A 27500-nucleotide genomic window follows, 5' to 3' on the forward strand; every position below is an offset into this window, starting at 1 on the left:
GACTGGACAGTGTTTGTTCCTTTACTCTCTCTCTTTTTTTTACATTCAACTGTTTTATAATTTTATAATTTGAGGTTGAAGACTGAGAGAACTCTCACGGGATTGGTTGTCAGGGGGCAAACGTCATGCATGCAGAGATTTGATTGGCTAACTGCGCCCAACCACAGCATTTTGGTTGGCTCGGAAATAAAACTTCTCAGGTAACCAGGTCTACAGGGGTCGGGGGGGGGGGGTCGATGAAATGTGACACCTGCTGCAAGTTTCCAGCCTGGAGGGGGCGGGGCCAACAATGGGGGGGGGGGGGGGGGGGGGGGGGATTATCTGAGGGTGCTTAAAGCCGATTGGCTGACCTTAAATATGTAAATTTGCAAGGTGCCGAAACACGGGGAACATTTGTTACCCTGAAAAGGTGCAAGACCTCACGATGCATATGAGTTACTTATGCATTCAGGTCAGAGTGTGTGTGACTGTGTGTGTGTGTGTGTGTGTGTGAGAGTGTGTGTGAGTGTGTGTGGTACACAGTTTAAAAAGTCACATGATGTGACGTAAGCGTTTCTTTTTTTAGATTTTATACTGTTTGTGTTGATTGTTTCATATTTGTGTCTTGTTGTGTATCACCTGGCTGAAGGTAAGTGAAGGACCTGTGACCTTTGACCTCGGTTCTGTTAACTTCCAACAGCGCCACCTTCTGGTCGAGCTGCAGAAATCAGATGAAATCCAGAGCTGAGATGAACTCTGATGAATGTGTAGCTGACAGTTAAAATGTTGAAATGAATGTTTAAGGAACCATTAAACCCAGAAACAGTCAGCGCAGCATGCTCTGGTCACATGATCCTACAGACATCAGCTGGTTCATGCTCTGGTCACATGATCCTACAGACATCAGCTGGTTCATGCTCTGGTCACATGATCCTACAGACATCAGCTGGTTCATGCTCTGGTCACATGATCCTACAGACATCAGCTGGTTCATGCTCTGGTCACATGATCCTACAGACATCAGCTGGTTCATGCTCTGGTCACATGATCCTACAGACATCAGCTGGTTCAGGAAATGATTGAACCTTTTTAAAACCGTGGCTGCTTTTAAAGTCTTCCAGTGAGCTCAGAGCTGAGAGACACAGACAGAGCAGTGAAGTCTTCTACTTTAAAATCACTCCCAGCTAAACTTTCCTTCCTTCCTCCCTTCCTTCCTTCCTTCCTCCCTTCCTTCCTTCCTCTCTACAATAGTCAGTAACACTATCAGGAATGGAGCTCCTCCCCCCTACCTTCCTTCCTTCTTTCCTCTGTCCTTCCTTCCATCTGTGCTTCCTCTCTCCTTCTTTCTTTCTTTCTTTTCTTCTTCTCTCGTTCTTCACTTCCTCCATCTCCCTTTCTTCCTTCCTTCTGTCCTTCCTCCCTCCCTCCTACCTTCCTTCCTTACTTCTTTCCTCCGTCCTTCCTTCCTTCCTTCCTCCCTCCCTCCTACCTTCATTCCTTCCTTCCTTCCTCCCTGCCTTCTTTCCTCGTCTTTGGCTCCCTGTGAACTCGATGCTGTGGTGAAGTAAGAGGTCAAAGGTCACCGGTCTTATTCACATTCACCTTCTGACCAAAACCGGGTCAGTTCAGAAACTCACTACACACACACACACACTCTCACACACACACTCTCTCACACACACACACACACACACACACACACACACACATACACACACTCACACATACACAGACACACACACATACACACACATACACACACACACACACACACACACACACACACACACTCACACATACACAGAGACACACACTCAGACACACACACACACTCACACACACACACCATCAAATACAAACACACACACACACACACACACACACACACACACACCATCAAACACACTCACTCACATACACACACACACTCACATACACACACACTCATACACACACACACACAGTCACACACACACACACACACACACACACACACACACACACTCACACATTCACTCAGACTCACACACACACACACACACACACACACCATCAAATACAGACACACACACACACACACACACACACACACACACCATCAAATACAGACACACACACACACCTGAACTATTTGGGTTTTTTTTTTTTTTTTTAATGATTTTTTTTTACTCGTGTGTTTTTGTCCCTTCTGTGATGCCATACATGTAACAGTGAATGTCTATGATGATGCTGCTGCTGCTGACGATGATGATGATGATGACGATGATGAAGATGATGATGAAGATGATTCAGACTCAAAGATGAATATATTTCTGTATATTCCTTTTTATTGTTAATTATTCTTTCAGTGTGTGAAACACAGGAAGTCATAAACCACCGATCACCTCAATACACCAGAAATACCTCAGAAGACTTTTCTACGTGTTCAACTTTCTGTTTCTAGGTTTTATTAGTTGCTATGACGACTTGTAGTTACGTAATATTTTATTGTGACTTTTTTAATGTTTTTATTTGGAGTTTTTTGATTAGAGAGATTTTTGTTGGTTTGTTTGTTTTTTTACAGAAAATCTCCAAAAAACTGAAGAATAAATGTTACCAGGTTACTACGAGACTGGAACCTCGACCCTGTCAATAGTTCAAATGTTTGTTTGTCTGTTTTTAACCCTTTAAAGGAAAGGAAAGAAGGAAGGAAAGGAGGGAAGGAAGGGAGGGTTTGCTTTTAACCCTTTAAAGCCTGAACCAGCAAATCATTGCCGGAAAATTAAAATTCTTTGAAACTAGACTCCTCCTCCGAGTCAAGGAAGGAAGGAAGGAAAGGAAAGGAAAGAAGGAAGGGAGGGAGGAGGAGGGATGGAAGGAAAGGAGGGAAGAAGGAAGGAAAGGAGGGAGGAAGGAAGGAGGGAAGGAAGGGAGGGAGAAGGAGGGATGGAATGAAAGGAAGGAAGGAAAGGAAGGAGGGGAAGGAAAGGAAGGAGGGGAAAGAAGGAAGGAAGGAAGGAAAGAAGGAAGGGAAGGAAGGAGGGGAAAGAAGGAAGGAAGGAAGGAGGGAAAGGAAGGAAGACGCAGCTGTGAACAAGCTGCTGCTCTTCCTCCTCCTCGCCGGTTACGCTTGGAGTTAGTTTATGGACAGCCAAACCTGATAGCTTAGTGTCATACACCGTTGGAAATTTCTGACTATTGGCTAAAAGGTTATCAACTTAGTTATCTACTAAGAAATGGACGTAACATCCGTGACGTCACCCATTGGTTAGTGGACTGCTGCTCCGAAGCCAATAGTATCGAATCTAGGCAGCGCCATCTTGAAAATTTCAGGTGCATGCTGGGAAAAATAAAAACACGGATTCTACTTATATGGGCATGAGGCGGAGTCATGGACGGACGTATGGGTGGGACTAACGGCGGAGCGGGGAGGCTGCGATTGGTTGCGAGGGCTGGATCTGGAGGACATTGGTCAATCAACCTGTCAATCAGGACGTAGCCCCGCCCCCTAATGCATACCCTGCTTTATCGTCACATATAAAATCAGGGAGGCCAAAATGTCCCAAATGAACATCATACTGCATTGAAGAAGGCTTTAAACTAGCGATTGAGACCATAAACACATTTTGAAAACGTTTACTGAGGTTAGAAATCAAGTGAGAAGTTGGTGAATTCTCCATTGACTTGTATAGAGACGGTCGCCCCCTGGTGGCCTTTTGATAGAATGCAGCTCTAAGTTACTTCCGCATTGGCTTCTTTTCAGAGGACAGGAACTCCCCGCCTGTTGGAGACATGTACTGCCTAATCCTAAACACTGATTGGCTGGTGTGTGGTGACGTCAGAAGCAGGAGAGGCTCACGGTCGTAAACATCTAGTCACGTGTACTCTGAGATGGACGTGCAGGTCAGGAAATGACGTAAACGGAACGTATATGGTTTGTTATTTGTGTTATTACATTACGTGTTGGACTAAATACATGTTGACATATTGAGGAAAGTATTCCAGTTTTATGGAAACGGATTTCATATTTCAGCAGAATGGATACTTGGCGAGCTGTACAGGAAGTCCTGAGTCATAAGATGATCGTTGTGGATAAAGGGAAGACTTTGAAGGTATGTAGCATTATAGCTGTTAGCTTACTTTAGCTGAGTGGCTAGCCGAGCTAACCGCTAATACTATTACGGCTGTGAGCAACCATATAAGTCGTGAGTGGTCTTGAATGAATCAGGAGAATCTAAGCTTTCTAACAATGTACGACATGAATATATATGTTTAAGGGTTGGTGTTTAAAACATTCAGAAGAACGTGTGGCTACCTCCTAACTTCCGTCCCGTTCCGTAGACGGAACAGCGTGCGTTAAGAGGTTAAAAACCGAATATACCGACATGGGAAAAATGACGTCAGCTATCATCGTAAATTTCGGTATCGATAAATTTTCGGTTTATCGCCCAGCCCTATGTAGTAGTGTTAACTGGTATATACTGGTATGTAGTAGTGTTAACTGGTATATACTGGTATGTAGTAGTATTAACTGGTATATACTGGTATGTAGTAGTATAAACTGGTATATAGCTACTGGTATGTAGTAGTATTAACTGGTATATACTGGTATAAACTGGTATATACTGGTATATACTGGTATGCAGTAGTATATACTGGTATATACTGGTATGTAGTAGTATTAACTGGTATATACTGGTATATAGTAGTATAAACTGGTATATACTGGTATATAGTAGTATAAACTGGTATATACTGGTATATAGTAGTATAAACTGGTATATAGTAGTATAAACTGGTATATACTGGTATATACTGGTATATAGTAGTATAAACTGGTATATACTGGTATATACTGGTATGTAGTAGTATAAACTGGTATATACTGGTATATAGTAGTATAAACTGGTATATACTGGTATATAGTAGTATAAACTGGTATATACTGGTATATAGTAGTATAAACTGGTATATACTGGTATATACTGGTATGTAGTAGTATAAACTGGTATATACTGGTATATAGTAGTATTAACTGGTATATACTGGTATATAGTAGTATAAACTGGTATATACTGGTATATAGTAGTATAAACTGGTATATACTGGTATATAGTAGTATAAACTGGTATATAGTAGTATAAACTGGTATATACTGGTATATACTGGTATATAGTAGTATAAACTGGTATATAGTAGTATAAACTGGTATATACTGGTATATACTGGTATATAGTAGTATAAACTGGTATATACTGGTATATACTGGTATATAGTAGTATAAACTGGTATATACTGGTATATACTGGTATGTAGTAGTATTAACTGGTATATACTGGTATATACTGGTATGTAGTAGTATTAACTGGTATATACTGGTCCATATAGTCATGAACATGTGTGCAGCTGGGTTTCATGAACCATAATTTCTTCTCCACTAATGAAATAAAGAACGTTTTATTGTTTGTTCTTCAGTAACAATGGAAAGGTCAACACAGCGTCCTTCACTGTGTACACAGTCAGAGATTAGAGTGTGTGTGTGTTAGTCTGTGTGAGTGTGTGTGTGTGTGTGTGTGTGTGTGTGTGTGTGAGTGTGAGTGTGTGTGTGTGAGTGTGTGTGTGTGAGTGTGTGTTTGTGAGTATATGTGTGTGTGTTAGTGTGTGTGTTAGTGTGTGTGTGTGTGTGTGTGTGTGTGTGTTAGTGTTAGTGTGTGTGTGTTTATCAGTCCAGCCTCCTTCCTCTCAGCTCTCCGCTCCCTATCAGCCTTTAAATTCGTCTTCTCTGCAGTTTAATCCCGTCTGGATGCGTGCGGACGGGTTTGAAGACGATGTTTCGGCGTGTCGGAGCTTTCTGAACGGACCTTGAACGCACCGTGACTCCTGCAGCAGCTGGACGGAGGAGAAGACTCCTGCAGCAGGTGTGTTGCTGCTGATGCCAACAGGATGTCCTGCTCCTGCTGCTGCTGCGTGGCGCCGAGTGGGGAGCTGCTGCAGGGTAACACACACACACACACACACACACACACACACACACACACACACACACACACACACTTATACCTTCCTTCCTCCCTCCTTTCCTTCCTTCTTACTCCCTTCCTTCCTCTACCTCCCTCCCTCCCTTCTTTCCTTCCTTCCTTCCTTCCTTCCTTCCTCTACCTCCCTCCCTCACTTCTTTCCTTCCTTCCTTCCTTCCTCCCTTCCTCCTGTAGATGCATTAAGTTATAATCCATCTACAGGACTCGTGGACACACACACACACACACTCACACACACACACACACTTATACCAGCAGGGAGACTTTACCAGGTCAGTTTCAGTCTGTTTTAACGTACTCTCTTGACTGTTCCTTCTTTCCTCCCTTCCTTCCTCCCACCCTTCCTTCCTCCCTTCCTTCTTTCCTTCCTTCCTCTTTTCCTTTCTCCTTCCCTCCCTTCTTTCCTCCATCCCCCTTTCTTCCTTCCTTCCTCCCTCCCTCCTTCTTTCCTACCCTCCCTCCGTCCTTCCTTCCTTTCCTTTCCTTCCTTCCTTCCTCCCTCCTTTCCTCCCTTCCTTCCTTCAGTCTGTCCTTCCTTCTTCTCTCTTTCCTCCTTTCCTCCCTTCCTTCTTTCCTCTGTCCTTCTTTCCTTCCTTTCTCATCTTAAACTGATCCTTTTTACATGTTTGATAAGCCTGGCGCTGAGTACAGGTGTGTGCAGGTCAAAGGTCACCGTGCCTGGCGCTGAGTACAGGTGTGTGCAGGTCAAAGGTCACCGTGCCTGCCGTGTCCTCTGCAGGTACGAACAGGAAGAGACAGCTGCTGGTGAGAGAGGAGGAAGAGGAGGAGGAGGAGGAAGAGGAGGACAGGAGGAACATGGACATCTCTGCTCTGACAGCTCAGTACAGGAGCAGCAGGGAGAGACAGAAGCAGCACACTCAGGTTCTGCTCTTCAAGCAAGGTGAGGAATCAGCTGTTAGCTCACCTGAGCTCAGGGTGCTGCAGTCACACAAACAGGAAACAGGAAACGAGTTTATTGTTGAGAAGAAAACTAAAATTCAGCTCTGTGAATAAATATGTTTGTCTTCCGTCAAGAATGAAGAATATACATTAAACTACATTTACATGGTCTCAATGAATCTAGTATTAGTACTAGTACTTGTAGTAGTAGTATTAATATTAGTAGCAGTAGTAGTACTACTAATAGTATTAATAGTAGTAGTATTAGTAGTAGTAGTATTATTAATACTATTAGTAGTATTAGTAGTAGTAGTATTAATAGTATTAGTAGTATTAGTAGTATTAGTAGTATTATTATTATTATTAGTAGTAGTAGTAGTAGTATTATTAGAAGTAGTAGTATTATTAGTAGTAGTAGTAGTATTAATAGTAGTATTAGTAGTATTAGTAGTCGTAGTAGTCGTAGTACTTGTAGTAGTAGTATTAATAGTAGTAGTAGTACTAGTACTTGTAGTAGTAGTATTATTAATAGTAGTATTAGTAGTAGTATTAATAGTATTAATAGTAGTATCACACTTTACTTTCTCTTCCAGTCTCGGAGGATTTGTCGGAGGCCGTTAACATCATCTCCGTGACTCAGGGTTTGTCGTCATGGGAACCAAAAAGCAGCCCGTCACCCCTGGCTACGACCCCTGACCCCTGGCACGTCCACCTGGGCCTCCACCGCCGCTCCTGCCCCACCATCAGCATCTCACTTCCTACTTCCTCCTCAGAGACAACCAACAGCCGGTGGGTTAAAGTACTATAGACCATCATTAAACCATCATTAAACCATCAGTAACATTAAACCATCATTAAACCATCATTAAACCATCAGTAACATTAAACCATCATTAAACCATCAGTAACATTAAACCATCATTAAACCATCATTAAACCATCATTATACCATCAGTAACATTAAACCATCATTAAACCATCATTAAACCATCAGTAACATTAAACCATCATTAAACCATCAGTAACATTAAACCATCATTAAACCATCAGTAACATTAAACCATCATTAAACCATCAGTAACATTAAACCATCATTAAACCATCAGTAACATTAAACCATCATTAAACCATCAGTAACATTAAACCATCAGTAACATTAAACCATCATTAAACCATCAGTAACATTAAACCATCATTAAACCATCAGTAACATTAAACCATCATTAAACCATCAGTAACATTAAACCATCATTAAACCATCATTAAACCATCAGTAACATTAAACCATCATTAAACCATCAGTAACATTAAACCATCATTAAACCATCAGTAACATTAAACCATCATTATACCATCAGTAACATTAAACCATCAGTAACATTATACCATCAGTAACATTATACCATCAGTAACATTATACCATCAGTAACATTATACCATCAGTAACATTAAACCATCAGTAACATTAAACCATCATTATACCATCAGTAACATTAAACCATCATTAAACCATCAGTAACATTAAACCATCAGTAACATTAAACCATCATTAAACCATCAGTAACATTAAACCATCATTAAACCATCAGTAACATTAAACCATCATTAAACCATCAGTAACATTAAACCATCATTAAACCATCATTAAACCATCAGTAACATTAAACCATCATTAAACCATCAGTAACATTAAACCATCATTAAACCATCAGTAACATTAAACCATCATTATACCATCAGTAACATTAAACCATCATTAAACCATCAGTAACATTAAACCATCATTATACCATCAGTAACATTAAACCATCATTAAACCATCAGTAACATTAAACCATCATTATACCATCAGTAACATTAAACCACCAAACAGTTCAGGTCCATCCACAGACTCGTCTTCTGTGTAAATTACTTTCTTTGTTTTCTCTTGAGAGAAAAAGGACAAATGTAAGTTTTAAATTCTTTGATTTCATGATGATGTTTCACTGATTTTGTTCCACACAGCAAATCAAACCTTCATAAAGTGATCACGTGTTCTGTCATCAGCAGAGCAGACGGTCACACTGAGCCTGACCGCATCCTGATACTCTGACTCTTATCTGTACACCGCCAGTTAGCAGTTAGCAGCTAGATAGTCGGCTGTGTCCTCTTATAGGAACATTACACTTTAGGTTCGCTGGTCTTTATTCTTCATGCTGCTTAACTTTGACCTGCTTTCCTCATCCGTGCCGCCTAGTGGCAGAAAAAGCACATTACATCAATCAGTGTGAAAATGAGCTGGCAGAATGAAGACCTGCTTAATCACATATAAAACCATTCATAAGATTTATTGGACTGCTTGGAAGATGGAAAGGACTAAAGCTCTGTTAATGTGAGTTATGCTGGAGATGTGGGAGGAGTTGGAGAACACTTTTACTTAGAGCGGGGCAATTAATCGAAAAAATAATCTAAACCGACATTTAGAAACTCTAATCTTGCTCATGTCAGTTAATGGTGGTGTTCACTGTTGCCATGACAGCAAAGGTTTCATATCTTTAAGGAATTTAAAACTTGTCTCCAGTGATGATTTGAACCCAAACCAAGTAAACTAGACATTAACCACAGCTTCCTCCCTCCCTCCCCCGTCTTTCCTTCCTTCACTTGAACCCAAACATGATCTTTACATAGTTCTAACCAAGGAAACTAGACATTAACCACAGCTTAGTCACACCTTAAAACATCTTTATTTTACCTCCCTACAGATTCTCATGTGTGAGGGCAGCAATGGGAAATACTGCTCCTGTTTTACTGTTTTATGGTTTTATGGTTTATTTTAATTATTGTTTTATTGTTTTTAATTTGTTTTAAAAACAATAAACAATTATTTTAGTATTTATTTCCTGTTAATTGTTTTACGTTTCCTGTGTTGTTTTTATATATTTATGTACAGCACTTTGTTTCAGCTGTGGTTGTTTTAAAGTGCTTTATAAATAAAGTTGAGTTGAGTTGAGTAATAACGGGGGGCGGGGGGGGTAGGATGGCTCTTACTACAGGTTGGAGGGTTGTTCTCAGACACTGAATATGGATGGATGTTTGGGGTGAAATGACCAAAACATCTCTGAGCAGTTGATTTTTTGTTATTTATCTCTACATGAATGTTATACTAGATGGTTGAGTGGAGAAGAGCTGTCGATGGATTATCCTGTAAATGATGATGATGGTCATGTACTGATTGTGACAAAACGTTGTGAGGTGGTGACTGTGAGAGTGGAGGAGAAAATGTTAAATGTACGTAGTTAGTTATTTATTTTGTTGTTTTTTGTGGTTTTTTTTATATTTTATGTCAGGTATTTTGTTGTTGTCTTGTTGTCATGCGCCCCATGTGTTGAGGCTATAGTCCTCGTTGCAGGAGACCCCGGTTCGAATCCCGCACCGAGTGGTCTTATCCTGCGTGTCATTCCCCCCTCTCTCTGCCTCCTGTTTCCTGTCTCTCTACACTGTCCTGAACATTAAAGGCAAAAAAAGCCCAAAAAATATATTTAAAAAAAAAAGAGATGGCAGGAATCTTTGCCGCGTCAATCAACAGACAAAAGTGGAGCAGGAACAAAACCTCATCCAACTTGTTTCTTGGTGCTACTTCTGATTTGGTAGTTAGTGACGCGCTGTCTGTCCATTTACTGTTAACTTGTTCTGCTGTCAGTCAAACACCGACACACCGCTCCACTGAGAGACCGAGGTGATTAGGGTTAGGGTAACATGTTTGAGTCGGTTCTCCGTGAGTCAGCTGATGAAAGACCTCCAGACCTTTAATCAGCTGACACACAGGAAGTCTCTGCTGACTGTTTCTGTCAGGGTCTGTCATCTGTCTGTTTCCTGTTTTATTTTGACACCCTAGTCTCTGTGCTCACTTCCTGCTCCCCGTGTGATTACCTGTCCCCGCCGTCATGTGTTTCACCTGTGTCTCGTTATCCCTTCCCTCCTGTGTGTATATAACCAGTGCTCCCCTGTGTGTATATAACCAGTGCTCCCCTGTGTGTATATAACCAGTGCTCCCCTGTGTGTATATAACCAGTGCTCCCCTGTGTGTATATAACCAGTGCTCCCAGTGCTCCCCTGTGTGTATATAACCAGTGCTCCCTTGTGTGTCAGTGCCAGATCGTCTTGTCAGTTTCCTGTCAGAGTTCCAGCGTTATCCCTAGTTTAGATTCCTAGTGTTATCGACCCGTTTTCGCCTTTTGGGTTCTGATTTTTTGTCTTGAGATTTTGTACTTGTGCCCTGTGATTTTGGACTTCCTGGTTTCCGACTCTTGGACTGAATAAACATACTTGAGAACAGATCCTGCCTGCCTGTATTTGTGTCCGCCAGTCTCTGTGTTCTGACTGTTTCCTCCTTGTCGTCTTCTCTGAGCAGGCGTGAGTCGTCTTCCTCTGAGGAGTCCAGATGCAGGAAACTCTCTCTGGGTTTAACATCAGATTCACACCGCAGCTCCATCAGCAGCGCCTGCATAGAGGAAGACGACGACGATGATGATGATGATGATGATGTCTTTGAGGCTGATGGGACCGGGGTGGATCCGGTCCAGGCTCTTGGTCCTCCTGGCGGCCTCGTCTGCGGCTCCTTCAGCGACTCTCAGGAATGCTCGGCCGTCAGCTCTGATGGCAGCAGCAGCTCAGACCTGACGGAGAACGACTCTGCAACCTTCCAGACCAGCAGCAGCGGCGCGGCCTGGAGCGGCTCCAGGAAGTCCTCGGGTCTGGGGCCGAGGTTCACCAGGCAGCTCAGCCTCGGGGGGGTCGGCTCCTCCACGAACCAGAACTACTACCCCTTCCCCAACAGGAAGGCCCCGAGGATCTCTGAGGCAGCCAAGAAGCTCGGCATGTACTCGTCGTTCTGAGATCCTCAACGATCCTCGACGATCCTCAATGATCCACCGTGAACAGATTCATTCCTCTCAGAAACAGAATATCATGTCTGTTAACAACCAGTCAGCTCTGTGACTGAGAGAAGCACATCTTCCACATATTAAATGATGCATTCAGGTGATAAAACATTTATAAATGAGCTTTTTTATTCTGCATTAAAATCAATTAATCACAAAACTGTATCAACATTTTTCAACTCTGCTCATGAATCAGTTTTTATGTCACTGGTGTTCACTTCAAATAAAGTTCATTGATATCTGCACTGCTTCTTTTAGTTTGTCCACACAGACTGTACACTTTCTCTGATCTTTGATTGTTGCTGAAATAGTAGTATGAATACTACTGAATACTACTAGTATACTGAAATAGAATCAGTATTTGGTGGAGCTGTTAACGACTCATAGACATCTGAAATGTGAGCTGACTACACACTGCTGACTGGTTTAGTACTAGTACCTCAGACTGTACTACAGTATAGTACAAGTACCTCTAACTGTACTACAGTAAAGTACTAGTACCTCAGACTGTACTACAGTATAGTACAAGTACCTCTAACTGTACTACAGTAAAGTACAAGTACCTCTAACTGTACTACAGTAAAGTACTAGTACCTCTAACTGTACTACAGTAAAGTACTAGTACCTCTAACTGTACTACAGTAGTACTAAGTATTTAAATAATAGTACTTATTTTCCATCTCTAATCAAATATTAAGGATTTTTTATGAGACAAAAACAACAAATCTGATTTTATTAAACATTAATTCCTCTCTCATGGAGAACCAAAGTGATAAACTAAATACAACACAAGTGCATGAACACACGCACATAAACACACACACACTCAAATATAATCTAATTTGAAAAAACTTTAAAAAAGCAAAATTAAATAAAATATAATGAGCTGTGAGATTTAAATTATTTATTTGAATAACAAACTTTATTTGATTGATTTATTTTTAATGTTTCAACTTTAATATATATTTTTAAAAATATGTCTGTATTTGTTCATATTAATATTTACTTATCAATTATTTAATATGGATTATTTTCAGCCTTTTTTATTTTACATTCAGAGAAACTGCGTCAAACTGTATTTGACCCTCCTTGGACGCCGTAGAGGAACAAAGATCGTGTATTACTGAGAACATTGGGCTGAAACGTTTTTCCTGAGTTTATGATCGAACTCTTTGAAAGTCCTTTATATTGAAATATTTCATTTGCACTGTTTTTACTTTTAATGACTTTAATACAAATCATTATTTTATGCTTTTAGTTGAGTTTTTATCTCTTTCTATTTTTCTGTACTTTGTTTTTTTATTATTATTAGTGGGGTTTTTTTTGTTTTTAATTGTATGTTTCCGTGTTTTTACTATTATTGGGTTTTATTTTTATTTTTTAATGTTTTTTGTTTCCATTTCTTACTGTTAAATGTTTGTTTTTATGTAAAGCACACTGAGTTTCCCCATGCCTTGTGTGGACGTAAGTTACGTAGACGTGAGTTACGTAGACGTGAGTTACGTAGACGTAAGTTACGTAGACGGGATCAGAAAACGCGGTCAGAGTGAGACGTCTGTCCGCTGTCAGCACATCTTTCCCCGAAACAACAAACGGACGAAAACAACAGCAGTAACGGGCTTACCGGAGGAATAACGGAGGGTTAACGGAGAGAAACCGGAGCAATACCGGAGCCCTAACACACATTACCTCTCTGTCATCGCGTCTTTTGTCTCAGAGGTAACTGACAGAAAGATTTTAAAGAGAATAAACGATCTGTGACTGAAGCTAGCAGATGTTAGCTAGCTGAGCTGTAAGTTAGTCCCTTCACTAAAAACATGTTAAAACTATTAATTTAACGATATTAAAAATACTGAAACTGACAATAAAATCTGGATCTGTTTAATTTGAGTTTGTCCAGGTTAAAGTCAGCTGGCGTCACTTTTTACTTTGAGCTGTTTTTAGTTTCATGTTTGAAGTTTTTAATGATAATATGAGTTTAAATCAGTTGATGAAACCACAACATGACAGCAGTAAGGAAGGAAAGGAGGGAAGGGAGGAAGGAAGGAAGGAAGGAGTTCTATTAATAAAGTTTATTACACTGTACAGGTAATAAAGTGACTCACTCTTCTTTAAAGTTGGTACAGGTGAGATTTAAAATAAGAAAGAGGCATTTATGTTTCTGTTGAGTGTTTGTAAAGTCTATTATTTCATGTGTCTATTTAAAATGAATGTTAAGAAGGAAGGAAAGGAAGGAAGGAAGGGAGGAAGAAGGAAGGAAAGGAGGGAGGGAGGAAGGAAAGGAGAGAAGGAAGGAAGGAAAGGAGGGAGGAAAGCAGGAGGGAGGGAGGAAAGAAGGAAGGAGGAAAGGAGGGAGGAAGGAAGAAGGACGGAAAGGAGGGAAGGAAAGAAGGGCAGGAGGGAGGGAGGAAGGCAGGTGGAAGGAAAGGAGGAAGGAAGGTAAGAAGTAGGAAACAAAAGAGGGAGGGAGGAAGGGAGGAAGAAGGAAGGGAGGGAGGGAGGAAAGAGGGAAGGAAAGAAGGAAGGGTGGAAGGTAGGAAGGAAGGAGGGAGGGAGGAAAGAGGGAAGGAAGGAAGGGTAGAAGGAAGGGTGGAAAGATGGAAGGAATGTAGGAAGGAAGAGAGAAAGGCAGAAGGAAGGTAGGAAGGAAGGAGGGAGGGAGGGAGGAAAGATGGAAGGGAAGGAGGGAGGAAGGCAGATGGAAGGAAAGGAGGGAGGAAGGCAGGTGGTAGGAAGCAAAGGAGGGAGGGAGGAAATGGGGAAGGAAGGGAGAAGAAGGAAGGAAAGGATGGAGGAAAGCAGGAGGGAGGGAGGAAAGAAGGAAGGAAGGAGGGAGGGAGGAAGGAATGTAGGAAGGAAGAGCGAAAGGAAGGTATGAAGTAGGAAGCAAAGGAGGACAAAGGGGAAGGAAGGGAGGAGGGAAGGAAGGAAGGAAAGGAAAGGACGGAGGAAAGCAGGAGAGAGGGAGGGCAGGAAGGAAAGGAGGGAGGGACGAAAGAGGGAAGGAAGGAAGGAAGGAAGGAAGGAAGGAGGGAAGGAAGGATGGATTCACTAGTTAACTCCACCCGGGCGGTGATTCGCTAGTTAACTCCACCCGGGCGGTGATTCGCTAGTTAACTCCACCCGGGCGGTGATTCACTAGTTAACTCCACCCGGGCGATGATTCGCTAGTTAACTCCACCCGGGCGGTGATTCGCTAGTTAACTCCACCCGGGCGGTGATTCACTAGTTAACTCCACCCGGGCGGTGATTCACTAGTTAACTCCACCCGGGCAGTGATTCGCTAGTTAACTCCACCCGGGCGGTGATTCACTAGTTAACTCCACCCGGGCGGTGATTCGCTAGTTAACTCCACCCGGGCGGTGATTCGCTAGTTAACTCCACCCGGGCGGTGATTCGCTAGTTAACTCCACCCGGGCGGTGATTCGCTAGTTAACTCCACCCGGGCGGTGATTCGCTAGTTAACTCCACCCGGGCGGTGATTCGCTAGTTAACTCCACCCGGGCGGTTCTCTGGTGTTTCAGATGGCGGAGCAGAACTTGGAGGCGAAGCTGAAGAACGTTCTGAAGCAGGAGAAGATCCAGCTGTGGAACCCGCCGTACACCGACCAGCAGAACCAGCCCGGAACCCAGACCATGAAGGTTAGACCAGTACCAGTACAGACCAGACCGGAACCCAGACCATGAAGGTTAGACCAGTACAGACCAGTAGAACCAGCCCGGAACCCAGACCATGAAGGTTAGACCAGTACGGACCAGTAGGGACCAGCACAGACCAGTACAAACCAGCACAGACCAGTACAGACCAGTACAAACCAGCACAGACCAGTACAGACCAGTACAAACCAGTACAGACCAGTACAGACCAGTACAGACCAGTACAAACCAGTACAGACCAGTACGGACCAGTACAGACCAGTACAGACCAGTATAAACCAGTACAGACCAGTACAGACCAGTACAGACCAGTACGGACCAGTACAGACCAGTACAGACCAGTATAAACCAGTACAGACCAGTACGGACCAGTACAGACCAGTACGGACCAGTACAGACCAGTATAAACCAGTACAGACCAGTATAAACCAGTACAGACCAGTGTAAACCAGTACAGACCAGTGTAAACCAGTACAAACCAGTGTAAACCAGTACAGACCAGTACAGACCAGTACAGACTAGGGCTGGGAATCGATCCGAATTTCCTGGATCGATCTGATTCCGATTCGTAAGGTCACGATCCGATTCGATCTATTTACAGACATAATGCAAATAAATACTGTCCCATGTGCTCCATGTGTTTGGCGGCAAGAAGTATTATTTGAAATTTCAGTAACATATCCATGGCATTAAAACAATGACCAGAACTAAACAACAATGACCAAATAAAATATAAACAAATTAAAATTAAGTGGCCCTCTATATTGGAAAACTACAAGAACCCCCTGTACCCAGTCTTTGACAACCAGATACTTGTGAAATGCCATTTACAGGTTGTTCATGTAACAGATGGCTTGATTGAAAAAAATAAAAAGTCTATTCTTTATACAACATCACACAGAAGGAGACACAGGTGACTGTACCACATAAACCAACCTCCACGCCTACACACTTTATCTGCATGCCTTCTGGGCTTCTACCTAGATTCTAATCCTACGTCTGGGTGCCACTGATGATATCCCCCCCCCCCCCGCCCCCCCCACAATCAGGAACAACTTTTCTGTACTGCAGTATTCTCCAATGCAGCCATACAGGACAATCACCTTTTTTATGCTCAGGTGTGAGAGAGAGAGAGAGAGAGAGAGAGAGCAAAGCCAGTCGGTCATGTCAGCTGACTATCAGCTGATCGTAATGGCAGCATTTTGGACGGAGGGAAAGGGAACCGTTTTCTCCGTTTCATGTTTTTATGTATTTAATAGGTAAAGATACAGTATGCATAGACAGGCTAGTGTTGCCAAACATCAGCCTTCATTCCAGAAGGTGATTTTAGTGGTGCCGCTTCAGCCGTCTCGCTATCTTAAGTTTCGGTTTCGTTTAGCCGGCACTCGCTTTTTATAGTGCGCCTTGCACGTCAAAGAAAATAGTGCCTTTAGTCACCTGGAAAAGATCGATCCAGACATTTTTGGATCGATATCGTGCTTTTTCAGCGTGAATCGATATCGGATCGCGGATCGATTTTTTGACCACAGCCCTAGTACAGACCAGTACAGACCAGTATAAACCAGTATAACCCAGTACAGACCAGTACAGACCAGTATAAACCAGTAGAGTCTCTCTGTGTGGTTCCAGGCTCTGGCGGAGCGCTACGCGGTGCTGCTGCAGCTGCCGGAGGGCGAGGTAGGGGGCGCTCTGGAGTCCCTCAGGGTCCACACGCTGCAGAGAGGCAACCAGAACAAGACCTTCAGAGAAACCAACATGGCCGCCCTGGAGCTGCTGCTGCCCCGAGAGGCCAAGAAGGTTAGCCACGCTTTTATTCTGAAGGGGCTGCTGCTGCCCCGCGATGCCAAGAAGGTTAGCCACGCTTTTATTCTGAAGGGCTGCTGCTGCTGCCCCGCGACGCCAAGAAGGTTAGTCACGCTTTTATTCTGAAGGGTTGCTGCTGCCCCGCGACGCCAAGAAGGTTAGCCACGCTTTTATTCTGAAGGGCTGCTGCTGCCCCGAGACGCCAAGAAGGTTAGCCACGCTTTTATTCTGAAGGGCTGCTGCTGCTGCCCCGAGACCCTAAGAAGGTTAGACGTGCTTTTATTCTGAAGGGCTGCTGCTTCTGCCCCGCGACGCCAAGAAGGTTAGCCACGCTTTTATTCTGAAGGGCTGCTGCTGCTGCCCCGCGACGCCAAGAAGGTTAGCCACGCTTTTATTCTGAAGGGCTGCTGCTGCTGCCCCGCGACGCCAAGAAGGTTAGTCACGCTTTTATTCTGAAGGGCTGCTGCTGCCCCGGGACGCCAAGAAGGTTAGACACGCTTTGATTCTGAAGGGCTGCTGCTGCTGCCCCGAGAGGCTAAGAAGGTTAGCCACGCTTTTATTCTGAAGGGCTGCTGCTGCCCCGAGACGCCAAGAAGGTTAGTCACGCTTTTATTCTGAAGGGCTACTGCTGCCCCGAGACGCCAAGAAGGTTAGTCACGCTTTTATTCTGAAGGGCTACTGCTGCCCCGAGACGCCAAGAAGGTTAGTCACGCTTTTATTCTGAAGGGCTGCTGCTGCCCCGCCAAGAAGGTTAGCCACGCTTTTATTCTGAAGGGCTGCTGCTGCTGCTGCCCCGCGACGCCAAGAAGGTTAGCCACGCTTTTATTCTGAAGGGCTGCTGCTGCCCCGACGCCAAGAAGGTTAGCCACGCTTTTATTCTGAAGGGCTGCTGCTGCTGCCCCGAGACCCTAAGAAGGTTAGCCACGCTTTTATTCTGAAGGGCTGGTGCTGCCCCGAGACGCCAAGAAGGTTAGACACACTTTTATTCTGAAGGGCTGCTGCCCCGCGACGCCAAGAAGGTTAGCCAGGCTTTTATTGTGAAGGGCTGCTGCCCCGGGACGCCAAGAAGGTTAGTCAGGCTTTTATTGTGAAGAGCTGCTGCTGCCCCGAGAGGCTAAGAAGGTTGTTATAGTCAGGCTTTTATTGTGAAGGGCTGCTGCTGCCCCGCGACGCCAAGAAGGTTAGCCACGCTTTTATTCTGAAGGGCTGCTGCCCCGAGACGCTAAGAAGGTTGTTATAGTCAGGCTTTTATTGTGAAGGGCTGCCGCTGTCCCGCGACGCCAAGAAGGTTAGCCACGCTTTTATTCTGAAGGGCTGCTGCTGCCCCGCGACGCCAAGAAGGTTGGTCATGCTTTTATTCTGAAGGGCTGCTGCTGCCGCGAGACGCCAAGAAGGTTAGTCACGCTTTTATTGTGAAGGGCTGCTGCTGCCCCGGGACGCCAAGAAGGTTAGTCACGCTTTTATTCTGAAGGGGCTGCTGCTGCCCCGAGACGCCAAGAAGGTTAGTCACGCTTTTATTCTGAAGGGCTGCTGCTGCCCCGCGACGCTAAGAAGGTTAGTCACGCTTTTATTCTGAAGGGTTGCTGCTGCCCCGCGACGCCAAGAAGGTTAGTCACGCTTTTATTGTGAAGGGCTGCTGCTGCTGCCCCGAGACGCCAAGAAGGTTAGTCACGCTTTTATTGTGAAGGGCTGCCGCTGCCCCGATACGCTAAGAAGGTTGTTATAGTCACGCTTTTATTGTGAAGGGCTGCTGCTGCCACGATACGCTAAGAAGGTTGTTATAGTCAGGCTTTTATTGTGAAGGGCTGCTGCTGCCCCGGGACGCCAAGAAGGTTAGTCACGCTTTTATTGTGAAGGGCTGCTGCTGCCCCGGGACGCCAAGAAGGTTAGTCAGGCTTTTATTCTGAAGGGCTGTTGCTGCCCCGCGACGCCAAGAAGGTTAGCCACGCTTTTATTCTGAAGGGCTGCTGCTGCCCCGCGACGCCAAGAAGGTTAGTCACGCTTTTATTCTGAAGGGCTGCTGCTGCCCCGTGACGCTAAGAAGGTTAGTATAGTCAGGCTTTTATTGTGAAGGGCTGCTGCCCCGGGACGCCAAGAAGGTTATTATAGTCAGGCTTTTATTATGAAAGGCTGCTGCTACTCCGAGACTCTAAGAAGGTTGTTATAGTCAGGCTTTTATTGTGAAGAGCTGCTGCTGCCCCGAGAGGCTAAGAAGGTTATTATAGTCAGGCTTTTATTGTGAAGGGCTGCTGCTTCCCATGATTGGTATTATTGATGAGTCTGTCGGTTATTTCAGTTCTTTCGTCTATAAAATGTCAGAAAATGTGGATAAAAGTTTCCAACCTGATTTTCAGTTTAAAGAAGCTGAATCAGAGAGTTTAGACTTTTCTTCTTAAACAATGACTCAAAATGATGAATCCATTAACTAAATAGTTGTAAGATAAATGTAATAGTTAGGAGTTAAGTGATTATTACAGCAGTAGTTCATATTATCAGTAACTTTAAAAGCTAATAATCAATATTTCTGTCCATCTTGTGTTTGTGTAGTGAGACTCTGCAGCTGCAAACTGTTTTTTTGGTCCTAATATCTTAAATTAAAACTCACTTTCGTGGTTCATATGTTGATTTGATGTATTAAACTAGAATATAAAGGTGTGTGTGTCTCCGTGTTGGTTGTCCAGGATGCAAAGATGAAGAACTTCCTGGAGACAAGGCTGGACGTGCTGGTTCAGGAAGTGGTGGACAGGTGCTCACATGTTATATTAACTCTTAATAAATGATGAACATGAGGAGGGATGAAGGGGAGTGAACCCTGCTGCTGTGTTTTCCTGCTGCAGGATCGGAGCCGAGTACGGACTCAAATACATCAAACTGATCCTGAACGGCAAAACTTTGTGTGCAGGTAAAAAAACTCAACAATTTAATATCTTTTTCTTTTTTTTTTTTAAGGTAAAATTCAGAATATTTGGTGGCTGCAGCTTCTCAGAACATTGCACACTTGTTTATAGTATCAGGAATTCATGTATATTGTAGATTATTTTATACAGGGATGTTTTTTATTTTATTTTATTTCATTTTTGTTTCATTTTATTCTATTTTTATTTTATTTTTATTTATGTATCTTATTTTATTTTTTAATAATTTTACTTTATTTTTTATTTATGTATCTTAGTTTATTTCTAATTATTTTATTTTATTTTAATTTTATTTTATATTTATTTTATTTATATTTAATTTTTAATTTTTGTTTATTTTATATTTATGTTATTTTATTTAATTTTTGTTATTTTAATCACTTTGACCACCACACAGCTAGTATTGTGTCAGTGATGGAGGTGAAGAGTTTATAGTTTTGTGTGAGAGTGAGACCTCTGTGTGTGTGTGTGTGTGTGTGTGCGTGTGTGTGTGTGTGTGTGTGTGTGTGTGTGTGTGCGTGTGTGTGCGTGTGTGTGCGTGTGTGTGTGTGTGTGTGTGTGGTTCCTGTCAGACCAGCGTCTGGACCAGCAGGGGGTAAAGAACCACAGTAAGATGATGGTGCTGAAGGTGAGCGACGCCGAGTGGAAGCAGCAGCTGAGCGAGGAAGAGGAGAAGAAGAAGAACGACAACGAGAGCATCCAGAGAACCCAGAGAGGGTTCCAGATCCTGTCAGAGAGAGGTGATCAGCACCGGGGTTCAGTGTGGAACTGTTCCTTGAACTGTTCCTCTAACTGTTCCTTTAACTGTGGAACTGTTCCTCTAACTGTTCCTTTAACTGTGGAACTGTTCCTCTAACTGTGGAACTGTTCCTTTAACTGTGGAACTGTTCCTCTAACTGTTCCTTTAACTGTTCCTCTAACTGTTCCTCTAACTGTGGAACTGTTCCTCTAACTGTTCCTTTAACTGTTCCTCTAACTGTTCCTCTAACTGTGGAACTGTTCCTTTAACTGTTCCTTTAACTGTTCCTCTAACTGTGGAACTGTTCCTCTAACTGTTCCTCTAACTGTGGAACTGTTCCTCTAACTGTTCCTCTAACTGTGGAACTGTTCCTTTAACTGTTCCTTTAACTGTTCCTCTAACTGTGGAACTGTTCCTCTAACTGTTCCTCTAACTGTGGAACTGTTCCTCTAACTGTGGAACTGTTCCTCTAACTGTTCCTCTAACTGTGGAACTGTTCCTTTAACTGTTCCTTTAACTGTTCCTCTAACTGTGGAACTGTTCCTCTAACTGTTCCTTTAACTGTTCCTCTAACTGTGGAACTGTTCCTTTAACTGTTCCTCTAACTGTGGAACTGTTCCTCTAACTGTTCCTTTAACTGTGGAACTGTTCCTCTAACTGTTCCTTTAACTGTGGAACTGTTCCTTTAACTGTGGAACTGTTCCTTTAACTGTTCCTTTAACTGTGGAACTGTTCCTCTAACTGTTCCTCTAACTGTGGAACTGTTCCTCTAACTGTTCCTCTAACTGTGGAACTGTTCCTCTAACTGTGGAACTGTTCCTTTAACTATGGAACTGTTCCTCTAGCTGTTCCTCTAACTGTTCTTCTAACTGTGGAACTGTTCTTCTAACTGTGGAACTGTTCCTCTAACTGTGGAACTGTTCCTCTAACTGTTCATTTAACTGTTCCTCTAACTGTGGAACTGTTCCTCTAACTGTTCCTTTAACTGTGGAACTGTTCCTCTAACTATGGAACTGTTCCTTTAACTGTGGAACTGTTCCTCTAACTGTTCATTTAACTGTTCCTCTAACTGTGGAACTGTTCCTCTAACTGTTCCTTTAACTGTGGAACTGTTCCTCTAACTATGGAACTGTTCCTCTAACTGTGGAACTGTTCCTCTAACTGTGGAACTGTTCCTCTAACTGTGGAACTGTTCCTTTAACTGTGGAACTGTTCCTCTAACTGTTCCTCTAACTGTTCCTTTAACTATGGAACTGTTCCTCTAACTGTGGAACTGTTCCTCTAACTGTTCCTCTAACTGTTCCTTTAACTATGGAACTGTTCCTCTAACTGTGGAACTGTTCCTTTAACTGTTCCTTTAACTGTTCCTCTAACTGTTCCTCAGACGGCAGTGAGGATCCTCACACGTCTCCTTTCCTGGAAATCGCTGATCAGAAAGGAAATCCTCTGAATATTCCTCCTAAAGAGAAAAAGGTAATACTACCAGTATTCCCAGTGTTCCCAGTAGTACTGCAGTGTTCCCAGTGTTCCCAGTAGTACTGCAGTATTCCCAGTATTCCCAGTAGTACTGCAGTATTCCCAGTAGTACTGCGGTGTTCCCAGTATTCCCAGTGTTCCCAGTAGTACTGCAGTGTTCCCAGTAGTACTGCAGTATTCCCAGTATTCCCAGTAGTACTGCAGTGTTCCCAGTGTTCCCAGTAGTACTGCAGTATTCCCAGTAGTACTGCGGTGTTCCCAGTGTTCCCAGTATTCCCAGTGTTCCCAGTAGTACTGCAGTATTCCCAGTGTTCCCAGTAGTGCTGCAGTATTCCCAGTAGTACTGCGGTGTTCTCAGTATTCCCAGTATTCCCAGTGTTCCCAGTATTCCCAGTAGTACTGCAGTGTTCCCAGTGTTCCCAGTAGTACTGCAGTATTCCCAGTATTCCCAGTAGTACTGCGGTGTTCCCAGTGTTCCCAGTATTCCCAGTGTTCCCAGTAGTACTGCAGTATTCCCAATATTCCCAGTAGTACTGCAGTGTTCCCAGTGTTCCCAGTAGTACTGCAGTATTCCCAGTATTCCCAGTAGTACTGCGGTGTTCCCAGTGTTCCCAGTATTCCCAGTAGTACTGCAGTGTTCCCAGTGTTCCCAGTATTCCCAGTGTTCCCAGTAGTACTGCAGTGTTCCCAGTGTTCCCAGTATTCCCAGTGTTCCCAGTAGTACTGCACTGTTCCCAGTGTTCCCAGTGTTCCCAGTGTTCCCAGTACTGCTGTTGTGTCTCCAGGCTCTGATCCTAGCGATGGGTTTCCATGAGAAGGGTCGCTCTCTGATGAAGAGGAAGCAGCACGATAACGCTCTGTGTCACCTGCTGCAGGCCGACCAGCAGTTCAGGTCTGTTCATCCCTCCATCCCTCTATCCATCCATCCCTCCATCCCTCCATCCATCCATCCATCCCTCCATCCATCCATCCCTCCATCCATCCCTCCATCCATCCATCTATCATCTATCCATCTATCCATCCATCCATCTATCCATCTATCCATCCATCCATCTATCCCTCCATCTATCCATCCATCCATCTATCCCTCCATCTATCCATCCATCCATCCATCCATCCATCCATCTATCCATCCATCTATCCATCTATCCATCCATCCATCTATCCATCCATCCATCTATCCATCTATCCATCCATCTATCCATCCATCCATCCATCTATCATCTATCCATCCATCCATCCATCCATCCATCTATCCATCCATCCATCTATCCATCATCCCTCCATCCATCTATCATCCATCCATCTATCCATCATCCCTCCATCCCTCCATCTATCCATCCATCTATCCATCCATCCATCCCTCCATCCCTCCATCTATCTATCTATCATCTATCTATCCATCCATCCATCTATCCATCTATCCATCCATCTATCCATCCATCCATCCATCTATCATCTATCCATCCATCCATCCATCCATCCATCTATCCATCATCCCTCCATCCATCTATCATCCATCCATCTATCCATCATCCCTCCATCCATCTATCATCCATCCATCTATCCATCATCCCTCCATCCCTCCATCTATCCATCCATCTATCCATCCATCCATCCCTCCATCCCTCCATCCATCTATCCATCTATCCCTCTATCCATCCATCCATCTATCCATCCATCCATCCATCCATCCATCCATCCATCCATCTATCCATCATCCCTCCATCCATCTATCATCCATCCATCTATCCATCATCCCTCCATCCCTCCATCCATCTATCTATCAATCTATCCTCTAAGTTGTTGATCCATGAGTCAATTGTCTCTCTCTCTCTCTCTCTCTCTCTCTCTCCCTCTCTCTCTCTCTCTCTCTCTCTCCCTCTCTCTCTCTCTCTCTCTCTCTCTCTCTCTCTCTCTGTGTGTTACAGTAAGTGTGGCTCGGCCCTCCTGAGCTCGGTGGATAACTTTGCGGTGCTGCAGCTGGACATCGTGTGGTGCTACAGAGCTCTGGAGGCTCTGTCGTGTCTGGAGGACGGACGCAGCCGCCTGCAGAGAGCAGAGGAGTGTTTCCTGCAGTGCTACGGCCAGCAGCAGCAGAGACTCATGATGATCAAGGTGCTCAGCGCTCTGTCAAAGCTTCCAGTTAGGGGCCTCAGGTTGTCATAGCAACGGTATCTGACAACCACTCTGTCTGTCAAAGCTTCTAGTCAGGAGTCTCAGGTTGTCATAGCAACGGTATCTGACAACCACTGTCATAGCAACGGTATCTGACAACCACTCTGTCTGTCAAAGCTTCTAGTCAGGGGCCTCAGGTTGTCATAGCAACGGTATCTGACAACCACTGTCATAGCAACGGTATCTGACAACCACTCTGTCTGTCAAAGCTTCTAGTCAGGAGCCTCAGGTTGTCATAGCAACGGTATCTGACAACCACTCTGTCTGTCAAAGCTTCTAGTCAGGGGCCTCAGGTTGTCATAGCAACGGTATCTGACAACCACTGTCATAGCAACGGTATCTGACAACCACTCTGTCTGTCAAAGCTTCTAATCAGGAGCCTCAGGTTGTCATAGCAACGGTATCTGACAACCACTCTGTCTGTCAAAGCTTCTAGTCAGCGGCCTCAGGTTGTCATAGCAACAGTATCTGACACACACTTCATGTCCGTGTGTGTGTGTGTGTGTGTGTTGTCAGGGTAACACAGGCAGAGAGGAGGTGTTGTTCCTGCGGCTGTACCTCCTCCAGAGTCTCCTCTCCTACCTCGAAGGAAACGACGCTCAGGCTCGACAACAGCTGTCCAAAGTAAGTCAGCTGAGCTTCAGCTAAAGGTGTGTGTGTGTGTGTGTGTGTGTGTGTGTGTGTGTGTGTGTTAGTGTGTGTGTATCAGTGTGTGTGTATCAGTGTGAGCTTCAGTTAAAGGAGCAGTCCATCGTTTTATAACAGCTGATTCAGACCGTGTGTGTGTGTGTGTGTGTGTGTGTGTGTGTGTGTGTGTGTGTGCGTGTGCGTGTGCGTGTGCGTGTGCGTGTGCGTGTGCGTGCGCGTGCGCGTGCGCGTGCGCGTGCGCGTGCGCGTGCGCGTGTGTGCGTGCGTGCGTGCGTGCGTGCGTGTGTGCGTGCGTGTGTGTGTAGGTGGAGTCTCTGTATGGACGTCTGGCTCCAGACTCTGATAAAATGGCTCAGCTGATGTCGTTGGGATTCACGGAGAGAGAAGCTCGACTGGGACTCAGAGCCTGTCAGGGAAACCTGCAGGAGGCTGCGATCCACATCAGCAACCAGAGACAGGTCGCTAACACACACTGATACACACACACACACACACACACACACACACACACACACACACACACACACACTAACACACACACTAACACGCACACACACACGCACACACACACACACACACACACACACAGTAACACTGATACACACTGATTCACACTAACACACACACATTAACACATTAATACACACTGATACACATACACACACACACTAACACTGATACCCACTGACACACACTGATACACACTAACACACACAGATACACACTAACACACTGATATACTAACACACACACACACACACACACACACACACACACACTGATACACTAAAGGAGGATAAGATGAAATGCATGGATGCTTCTTTTTGGTTTATACTCTACAACACAAGACATTTATTTTACTTCTTTTATTTTTATCTTTTCTATTTTATTTCTTACTAGTTTTAATTCAATAATTCAGGCCTTTCACTCCAAAAGAACACACACCAAATCTACCTAGCATCGGGGGTCGGTCCTCACAACTATATGAATAAAATATAGTTTATACTTTGTGTTTTTTTGACATGTGAAGTGACATTCTGACTCTCCACTCCCACCTAGTGACATCTGCACCTTTCCAGCGATAGTAGAAACGGTAGTCCTCACAAAGAACTCTGAGATCATGGTCCTCACAATGTCATATATACGTGTATGTGTGTGTGATCAGGAGCGAGACGAGCTGAAGGAGAGGGAGAGGACGAAGAGGAAGAGGAGGATGGAGGCGATCTCCACTCTGACAGGGTTTGGATTCTCCAGGAGCGACGCAGCCAAAGCTCTGCACCACGCTGACGGAGACGTGGACGCAGCGTACGGAGTCAGTATCTCAATACTCCTCTGATCTGTATCCATAGCAACCATAACACAACCTGTATCTATAGCAACCATAACACAACCTGTATCTATAGCAACCATAGAACAATCTGTATCTATAGCAACCATAACACAACCCGTATCTATAGCAACCGTAGCACAACCTGTATCTATAGCAACCGTAACACAACCTGTATCTATAGCAACCATAGCACAACCTGTATCTATAGCAACCATAGCACAACCTGTATCTATAGCAACCGTAGAACAACCTGTATCTATAACAACCATAACACAACCTGTATCTATAGCAACCATAGCACAACCTGTATCTATAGCAACCGTAGAACAACCTGTATCTATAGCAACCATAGCACAACCTGTATTTATAGCAACCATAGCACGACCTGTATCTATAGCAACCATAACACAGCCTGTATCTATAGCAACTATAGCACAACCTGTATCTATAGCAACCATAGCACAACCTGTATCTATAGCAACCATAGAAAAACCTGTATCTATAGCAACCATAGAACAACCTGTATCTATAGCAACCACAACACAACCTGTATCTATAGCAACCATAGCACAACCTGTATCTATAGCAACCGTAGCACAACCTGTATCTATAGCAACCACAGCACGACCTGTATCCATAGCAACCATAGAACGACCTGTATCTATAGCAACCACAACACAACCTATATCTATAGCAACCATAGCACAACCTGTATCTATAGCAACCGTAGCACAACCTGTATCTATAGCAACCACAGCACGACCTGTATCCATAGCAACCATAGCACGACCTGTATCTATAGCAACCATAACACAGCCTGTATCTATAGCAACTATAGCACAACCTGTATCTATAGCAACCATAGCACAACCTGTATCTATAGCAACCATAGCACAACCTGTATCTATAGCAACCATAACACAACCTGTATCTATAGCAA

General features: G+C 43.9%; 3 protein-coding genes across 3 annotated transcripts in view; 2 read left to right on the forward strand and 1 right to left on the reverse strand.

Annotated features, from left to right (window-relative positions):
* Positions 1 to 244, forward strand: part of LOC128382139 (activin receptor type-2B-like) — a 6974-nt gene extending 6730 nt beyond the window's left edge. Inside the window, exon 7 of the mRNA XM_053342133.1 lies at positions 1 to 244. This exon is cut by the window's left edge and continues 1023 nt beyond it. The gene's annotated coding sequence lies outside the window, so the exon portion shown is untranslated.
* LOC128382757 (uncharacterized) overlaps positions 1 to 27500 on the reverse strand; it is a 371423-nt gene that overhangs the window by 256841 nt on the left and 87082 nt on the right. The gene's annotated exons all lie outside the window — the stretch shown is intronic.
* The window catches only part of nub1 (negative regulator of ubiquitin-like proteins 1), a 17156-nt gene continuing 3057 nt past the window's right edge, over positions 13402 to 27500 (forward strand). The window contains exons 1-12 of the mRNA XM_053342172.1: positions 13402 to 13534; positions 15340 to 15456; positions 17101 to 17268; positions 19956 to 20020; positions 20112 to 20176; positions 20762 to 20929; positions 22313 to 22401; positions 23190 to 23296; positions 24336 to 24522; positions 25099 to 25206; positions 25536 to 25688; positions 26396 to 26542. Coding sequence (XP_053198147.1) covers positions 15340 to 15456; positions 17101 to 17268; positions 19956 to 20020; positions 20112 to 20176; positions 20762 to 20929; positions 22313 to 22401; positions 23190 to 23296; positions 24336 to 24522; positions 25099 to 25206; positions 25536 to 25688; positions 26396 to 26542 — 1374 coding nt within the window. The 5' untranslated portion in view covers positions 13402 to 13534. The remainder of the gene's footprint in view (positions 13535 to 15339; positions 15457 to 17100; positions 17269 to 19955; positions 20021 to 20111; positions 20177 to 20761; positions 20930 to 22312; positions 22402 to 23189; positions 23297 to 24335; positions 24523 to 25098; positions 25207 to 25535; positions 25689 to 26395; positions 26543 to 27500) is intronic.

The sequence above is a fragment of the Scomber japonicus genome, chromosome 21 (genome assembly GCF_027409825.1).
Source record: "Scomber japonicus isolate fScoJap1 chromosome 21, fScoJap1.pri, whole genome shotgun sequence".
In the NCBI taxonomy this organism is placed as follows: domain Eukaryota; kingdom Metazoa; phylum Chordata; class Actinopteri; order Scombriformes; family Scombridae; genus Scomber; species Scomber japonicus.